Source organism: Camelus bactrianus, chromosome 9 (genome assembly GCF_048773025.1).
Source record: "Camelus bactrianus isolate YW-2024 breed Bactrian camel chromosome 9, ASM4877302v1, whole genome shotgun sequence".
Taxonomy (NCBI): Eukaryota; Metazoa; Chordata; class Mammalia; order Artiodactyla; family Camelidae; genus Camelus; species Camelus bactrianus.
The window spans coordinates 10,338,587-10,346,975 of NC_133547.1; the positions used below are offsets into that span (position 1 = coordinate 10,338,587).

Below are 8,389 nucleotides of genomic sequence, written 5' to 3' on the forward strand. Positions count from 1 at the left end.
CCCTGTCTGTCCTTTCTGTTCCATGTCCCTGCCTCATCTTCCCCAGCTTGGCTCATCCTCCCTGGTCCCACTCCCTCCAGCCCATCCCCATAAGACCCCAAAGGGATACTTCTGACGTTCACACCTGACCCTGTCCCACCCCTGCTCAAAACCTTTCCATAGTTCCACATTACCTTAAACTAAATCCAAAGACCTCTCCATGGCTTGCAGGTCCTCCATCTGGCCCCCAGCAACCTCCTCACCATCATCTCCTACATCACTCCCTTTACCGCTGTCTCGTCACTGAGTGGTCCTACCTCAGGGCCTTTGTACTTGCAGTTCCCTCTGGCTGGAACACTCTTCCCCCAGACCTCGGAGGGGCAATCTCCACCCCACTGCCCAGCAAGGCCTTGCCCCACCGCTCTTAAGTGAGCTCCACTCCCTCTTCCTCTACTCTCTAGCCTGGGCCAGTTGCCTGTTTTGTTGACTTCAGAGGCTTATCACCGTCTGAGAGCTTCCTTTTGGTTTGTTGTTTGGCCTGTGTGTCTGGAGCCTCCCCCTTGGAATGTGAGCTCCCAGAGGGCAGGGCCCCCTCCATGTGCCACTGCTGTTTCCCCAACATCGAAGCTAGCGTGTCCAGTAGAGACAGGATAAGAGCTACAGATGTAATTTTGTATTTTCTACCTAATCATTTAAAAAAATAAAAAGTGAAAATAATCTACCCTAGCACATCCAACATATCCTTCCAACACATGACCAACATAAAACATTATTAATGAAAGATTTTCACACCCTTTTCCTACCTTAGTGTGAAATCTGGTGTGTATTTTACACTCGTAGCACATCTCGATCTGGACCAGCCATGTTTCAAGAACTCAGTGGCCACATGTGGCTGGTGGCCACCACACGTGACAGAAGGAATCCAGAAAAATCCTGGGTACTCAGTGGGCCCTTGATAAACACTGAGTGAATGATGAACCAGTGAGTTCTGGTGATGAGAACCAAGGTTGGAGAGGCTGTGTCCCGGAGCTCACTGAAATGTCGCCTCCTCAGAGAGCCCCTCCCCGGCCAGCCCCATCCGAATTCACTTTTCAGGCCCTCTCTGTCACCTCGCTCTGTTGTCCCATCTGCCAAGGGCTTCCTCTGCCAGGTGCTTTTCTCTTTTGTCAGCATCCCCACATAGCAGCCTTCACGTTACAACAGAAAGCAAATCATGTCACTCGTACCTCACTCAGTAAAACAGAAGCCCTCACTGAAGTGAGCGCCAGTCTCCCTGTCCCCCACTTCAACTGCTCCAGCCATGCCGGCCTCGTCACTGGCCTCATCGCTGTTCCTCAAACCTCCGGCACACTGATGGCTTCAAGCCTTTGCCCTGCTGCTTCCTCGGCCCAGAATATTCTTCCTCTAAAGGATCTGCAGCTGCTCCCTCCCACAATTTAAGTCTTCGCTTTAACCTATAACTCACCTCCAGAACTTTCTCCAGAAGAGTTGACATAGTAGGCCCGAGACTGCTGTCCTGAGAGAGACCTGCTTGAGTAGCGGCCCTTGGCTGGCATTGGGAACCCAGTTTTCAGCAGGGTTCTCATCGCTCCCTGGAAGAGCGGCTCTGCTGCCTAAACTGTTTGTGCAAACGATGTTGTTGATGCTGAACACCTGTTTTCTTCTGGGAGTCTGGAATCCCGGCACACGCTAGACAGGGGATGCTTACGTGGTCACCTCCCCAGCAACAGCCCCGGCACTGGGTCTCAGAGGAGCTTCCCTTGCAGGCAACGTTTCACACGTGTTACCACTCACCGCTGGGGGAATTAAACTCAGCCTGGGTGACTCCCCTGGGAGAGGACTCTGGGACGCCTTCACCGGGTTTCCTCTGGACTTCGCCCCTTGTGCCTTTTTCCTTTGCTGATTTTGCCTTTCATGATAATAAATCACAGGGTTTTTTTTTTTTTTACAACTTATTCTTTAATTAGCAACCTTTGGGGGCGGGGAGAAGTCACATCAGGACTTAAAAGCAAAGGCAGAGACCCCCACACCAGCTGGTTTTTCCTGGTCAGGCTGGAGCAGACCCACTACATCCTGGTCCCAGGCTGGTTTGATTGCAAACGGTCTTCACTTCATCCGAGGGCCTAGCTCCAGTGAATTCAAAATCATAGCTTTGAGTACAACTATATACTGAGTTTTGAGTCCCCCCAGCAAATCCCTGGACATGGGGGTGGTCCTGGGGACCCTAACATACCCTCTTCTCCTCAGAACTTGTCACCATTGGCCATCCTGTCATATTTTAGTTATTTATCTTGTTTATTGTCTCCTCCCCCTAACCCGCCCCACCAGGCCCACCCCTACCACCTTCTTGGTCTCTGCAGGTTCCCAGCGTCACCCCACACAGACCCACAGAAGATCCTGGGAGAATATTTGCTGAATGACAACTGTAACAGCTTTATTTCTAAAGCTGGAGTCCCTCCCTGGGCTTGTGATGGGAAGGGGGTCTTTGTCCAGAGCGGCAGAGCCATGCAGGACAGGGGTGAACAGGCATGGGGCGGCTGGCTCGGGAGGCTGGCAGGTCCTGGAAGACCCCTCACACAGGTTCCATCTGCAGCTCCTCCCCCTCCACGGCCTCGGTCTGGTGGAAGGCGGCGTGGGAGCCGATGACCACGAGTGTGGCTCCTGCAGGAAAACGGGCAGTTCAGGGCCTCGCCCCCGCTCCTGGTCCCCACTGCCCACTGCTCTACCCAGACCCTGTACTCACCTAGGACCCAGAAGACGGCGGAGCCGGCACCAGCTAGCCAGAAGAAGGGAAAGGAGACGGCCCCGGCCAGAGCATACTGGTGGGCTGGGGTCACCTCTCGGCCTGGTGGGGGTCAGAACGGCATTAGGGCAGCTGTTTCAAAACTCATGCCCTCTTCCAGAGGAACCCATGATGTCCCCTAACAATCTGGTGTCACAAGTTCCTAGAGCCTCAGCATCTAAACTCCTGCCAAGGCCCTCCAAGTCCTGGCCCCACCCATTTCTCCCACAGCCCCACCCACTCTCCCCTGGAATACAGCATGCCTTCCTCGGCCCTTCACCCTCTGCCCTTCAACCCCACTTCTGCTAGGAAGTTCCCAGCCTCCGTCTCCCTCCTCTTCCCCCGATTACAGCTCTCCAGCTCCAACCTGCACTCACGTAGACCTGGAGTCTCAAACTGGTGGCCCAGAGGCCAAGTCTGACCTGCAGATGCGTGTTTTGAGTCTGCATATTATTCCACAAGAATTTGATTTGATTTGTGGCTGACCAAGAAACTGAATGATTTCACATAATACTCTGTATCCACGGATGGAAACCCACGGATCATTGTACTATACTATTTTATAAAAGGGACTTGAGCATCCTTGGATTTCGGTATCTGCCAGGGACCCTGGAACAGGCGAGGGACGGCTGTATAGATATCTGGCTTCTTGTGGCAGACTGGAAGGGCAGGTCTGTATGCCTTGGTGGCAGCAGAGGCTGAAGCCAAGCTGTGCTTAAACTCCATGCCTTGTGCTTGCCCAACACGCCCCTCCACCCAGCCCACCTCTGTTATGTACATAACTGGCAGGCTTCTGAAGGATTCTGTCTTAGGTGCACCTGTTTGTCTGATCCCAACTCCCCCTTATCCCTACTCCAAACCTTCAGCCTCCCCTAGTTGGAAACTCAGCCTCCATTTTCTTCCCAATAGTGCTTGGTGCCAGTCTGGGACCACATGAGACACAGTCCTCAGCTTCCCCCTCTGAGAAGTCCCATGATGTTTCTACTCCCAACCCAGGAAGCAGGAGAGGACAGAACTAGGCCAGTGTAAGGTCGCCACCTGGTGTCCGGTGTGGGTACCAGCAACTGATGCTTTTGGCAAGAGGTGAGGGAGGGAGAGGGAAGAAAGGTTTAAGGGACAGGGCTAAGTGGAGAGTGGGCTCTGGGGTATCTTCTGGGCTTGGGGAATAGCAACTTGGGAGGCTGAGAGTGGGTGGGAGCATCAGGTTGTATGAGACTTTAAGGGATCTAGTGTAGATCTAGGCTTGGGGCACCCTTGGGTTCAAAAGGAATTAGGTTTGGGCTCTAAGGCTTGCATTCCAACAGACCAGGATTTGAGGAGACTGGGCAGGGGATTTCTCACCAAACAGCACAAACTTGGACTGCAACGTGCGCAGATAGAGGATGTAACAGGCGCCAAAGAAGACAGCCAGAGCTACCAGCAGCATGGGGGATGTCACCCTGGAGGAGGACAGGGAGGCATCGGTCAGGCTGCTGGGGCTGGGTCAGACACGGGGGCCCGACCTACACCAGTGGATAGCAGGCTACATCCTTGGGGCCAGGCAAGGCTAGGTCACATCTGGTCACACTGCATCCTGGCCAGGCTATGGGGGAGTAGGGACTCGGCTCTTCAGTAAAAAGGTGCCGCAGAGCTCTCTCATAGGGGCGGGGCCTGGCCAGTGAGAGGAGGGCCAGGATAGTGAGGGCGCGGCCGGCCAGTGCCGGCCGGTCAGCCTGGTGGGGGCTGGAGAGGCACTCACACACAGTACAGGATGAGGCCCAGGAACACGAACACATAGTTGCTCTGGTAGTACTCCACATTGCGTACGAGGCGCTGGCACAGCTCGCCCAGGTTGCGGGGCCGTGAGAAGCGCCGCTGGTCCACGAACGAGCCCCAGGGCCGGATGGTCGCACGGCGCCGCTCTAGCCACTCACGGCCCGCGCCAGATGGAATCAGTTTCGGCAGCAGGGTCCTAGCGGGTGCAGAGCCAGATCAGCGGCAGACAGGATGGAGCCCGGAACCCTGCGCAAGGAGGGGACCGAGGGGGGCCCGGACTCCGGGGTTCTTGGGGGGATAAGGCCCCAAACTCCTGGATCCCAGGGGAGGAACAGACTGAGGGCCCAGACTCCAGAGTCCTCGAAGAGGACATAAGGGCCCAGACTCATGTGTCTGGAGGCCCAGATTCCTAGGACCCCAGGGAGGAGGGGGCGGGGACCCAAGACTCCCGTATCTCGGTCGTGGGTGCTAGATCTGGCTTGCTCACGTGGCGCTCAGCCCTTCCGCCTCCGCATCCTTCTGCTGGTCCTTCTCGGTTGCCATGTCTGTGTTGTGAGGGGAAGAACCGCTGTAACGAGCCTGGGGCCCTGCAGAACCCGCCGGCCCCGCCCGAGCCCGGCTTTACCAGCCGAGCGGGAGCGGACGTGGCGCCGTTCGGGAGCCGCTGGGAGCTGTAGTTCTGCCGCCGAGCATTGTGGGAGTTGTAGTCCTGATGCAGTCAGGGAGAGTGAGAGCCATGATGGTGTGGCTCGCGAAGCACATGGGAGATGTAGTCGAGTAAAGCGACGCTGAGCGTCTCTGGCATTGTGGGAATTGTAGTTTCAGAAGCTGGATTTGTGAAGTCGGGGAAGGTAGTGTGCCAGGAGTCAGGGTGTTATGGGAGCTCCAAAGTCAGAAGCAGGAGCTCTAAAGGTAGAAGCAGACGTTGTGTACTGTCCTGTGCAGGGTAAAATGGGGACTGTGTAGAGCTGCCATTCTGACTCTAGATGGTATGAAAAAACTCTTGATGAAACACTCAGATGTTCTGATTCTCAGATTTGGGGTGAGATCTGCATTTCTAACAAATTCCTAGGTGATGCTGATGCTTCTGGTCCATGGACCGCATTTTGAATAGCAAGACTGTAGACAACTCGTGGGCATCTATTCCTTCCTTCTTCGAGAGGCTAATGAGGGGGCCATGGTTGCTAGAGGTGGATATCTGAGAGGGGATCAGAGCTCCCCCACAACCCTTGGGCTCCCAGGGATAAATGGGTTAGGACTAGGGACCTAAGGACACCCCTGCTTTGGATAAGAAAAAGGGCAGTAGGGAAAAGGAAAGAGTTGAGGTTTTTGTGGGGGTTTTTTTCATTTTATCTTTTTGTCTTCCAGTTTTATTGAGGCAGGGGTGAGAATTTTTAAAGAGAGTTGTTATAACTAAAAGAGCTGGGATTCTGCAGTCAGCGGTCAAAGTCCAGGCGGGGTTGACCTCATCACCTCCCTGAACCTCAGTGACTTCATCTGAAAAGTGGGATCCTGATGGTACCACATTCATGGGGTTAAGATTGGGTTTGAATGATCCACGAAAAGTACTTGAAAGAGCCTTGATATTTCACATGCTTATTTCAAATGGTAGTCCATGTTCCTGCCACTGCATTATCATGAATATTACGATTATTTCTGGAGTTTAGCCTTCTCCAATGTAACAGAACACCTTGGATGTCCCAAAGAGTGGCTGGCATCTGAGACACGGACCTTTCTTTCTCCTAGTTCCCACAGCCATGGTTCTGTCTGTCTTTACCCCTGCCCGAGTGAGTTGTGGGAAATTGGCCAGAATTCTAAAGGGGTGCATCAGAATGGCCTCAAGAAATGTGTGTTGGGACACTCTACATGGACTGAGGTCCTCATTTTCCAAGGCTGGGTGGGGCCGAAGGAGAAAACCCACATGGGATGTCTAGGTGACTCTAACTCCAACTCTGTCTTCCAACATCCATATCCCTTTGGGGTTTGGGCTTTGAGACCTGCTGGGTGGCATCCCCACAAGGTGGGGAAGATGGCGCCTGCCAAAGGGGCTGGTGGCCCAGTAGGCAGGGAAGCCCCCTGTCTGGGGGGTCCCAAGCTGAAACTGAATGGGCCATAGTTGAAGATCAGGTTGGCTTGTTACTGTTATTTCCCTTTGTCAGCCCCAGGCTTTTAGTAGAAGCTTGTTCAGATTTCCCACTTGTGTCCAGCTTGGCTTCAGGAAATCAAAGGAGGACTGTGAGTACACAGCCCAGAGCATTCCTGGGGGGATCAATACCTGAGTTCAAAGTGATGGGGCCAGCAGAGGTAACCAGAGGAGCCCCCCAAGAGGAAGATGAATCTTGGGGAGAGGAGAGTTAGAGGCAGAGATCCAGCTGCCTTCTCCCATGGCCAACCTTGGTACATTGGGGTTTGACTTTTGTTATGCAAGCTCTTGGGATTTCCTTATAGGAACACAAATGAAAGCTGTTTCACTCCATAACCTGCCAGGACCTGTTCTGAACAGAGGCTATATGGGCAAAGGCCTGGAGGTATTGAGCAGCATGGGCCGTGGATAGTGGGATCCAGAAGAAGGCCATTGTGGGGAGGGACCCTCTGAGTAGGACAGGAGGGGAACTTTGAATTGGGATTTTGAGGGATGGAGACTTGATGTAGGGGCAATGTGGAGGAGGAGCCCCTTGAAACAGGGATTGTGGGTGAGGAGGCCCTACGGAGGATCTCTGAGACAGGGAGACAATGGGAGATATGGGGGGAGAAGGGGCCTAGGGCAGGTGGACCCTGAATTCAGGGGATGGTGGGAGACAAGGAGGAGGTACCTGAAAAGATTGTGAGAGATGGGCCCTGGCCCTGTGGTCCTTCCAGACTGAGGCCTTCTTCCTGCCTCTTGGATCCCTGGAGGGAACAGAGCTGGGAGGGTAGGAGGACATTACCATAGACAGTCAGAAACCTGGGTTATAGTTCTGCTGTGTGACCTCAAGGAAGCCCCTGCCCTCTCTGGGTGTCAGGTTGTCCAACTGTTTGTGGGAATATTTTTTTCCCTGTACTTGAAGAATAAAGTAGTTTCTCTGGCCTCCCTAGGAGAGGTCCAGGCTCACACAGCACTTACCAGGCCCACGCTCTGTCCTGGGCATCACAAGCAGTGTCTGGCACATGTGACCCCTGCCCTCTGACTGCCCTCCCCCTCCGACTCAGGCACTCCTCAGCATTGTCTTGTGCAGCGGGCGTGAGCGCACACTCACACTAACGTAGGCTCTCAGCATCCCGGACACCCAGACACCTGTGCTGGGAAGCAGTCGGGACTGGGTCCAGCCCCAGGCCCTCCTCTCACTCCCATCTTTGGGCTGTATTAGAAAGGCTGCCTCGAGGGAAGGGGTGGTGCTGCCCAGCCAGAGTGGCTAACATTCAGAAGACTGACAGTACCAAGTGTTGACAAGGGTGTGAAACAACTAGAACTGTCATACACCGTGGGAATGTGGAATGACCCAAGAGCTTCGAAAAGGGTGAGGCTGTTTCTATTAAAGATAAACACAGACTGTCCCCTGATCAGTAATTCCATTCCTAGGCATGTACCCAACAGAGATACATACGTGTGTCATCAGAGGATATTACTAGAATGTTTGTCTTCCTAGACGCTCCCAAAATGGAAAAAACAAATGTCCATCCACTGGAGAATGGATCAGCAAATTGTATTATAGTCACACAGTGGAATACTCTGTAGCCATGAAAAAGAGTAGACTACCAATACACGTGACACCGCTGGTGATGCTTAGAGATGTGATGTTGAGGACAAGAAACCAGACACAGGAAGCAGCCTGCTGTAAGATTTCATTTCTACAAAGTCCAAGGACAGGCACAACTAAAGAATGGTGACAGAAA

At 53.6% G+C, this 8,389-nt stretch overlaps 1 protein-coding gene across 1 annotated transcript; it reads right to left on the minus strand.

Moving 5' to 3' along the window:
- Positions 1–2,387: 2,387 nt before the first annotated feature.
- On the minus strand, positions 2,388–5,174 carry RABAC1 (Rab acceptor 1). The gene is made up of 5 exons (XM_010946747.3): positions 5,004–5,174; positions 4,500–4,712; positions 4,103–4,200; positions 2,723–2,824; positions 2,388–2,640 (listed from the first exon to the last, which is right to left on the minus strand). Exons 1-5 carry the CDS (start codon positions 5,057–5,059, stop codon positions 2,552–2,554), a joined length of 558 nt encoding a protein of 185 aa, XP_010945049.1. The 5' UTR covers positions 5,060–5,174; the 3' UTR covers positions 2,388–2,551.
- Between the last annotated feature and the right edge of the window lie 3,215 nt (positions 5,175–8,389).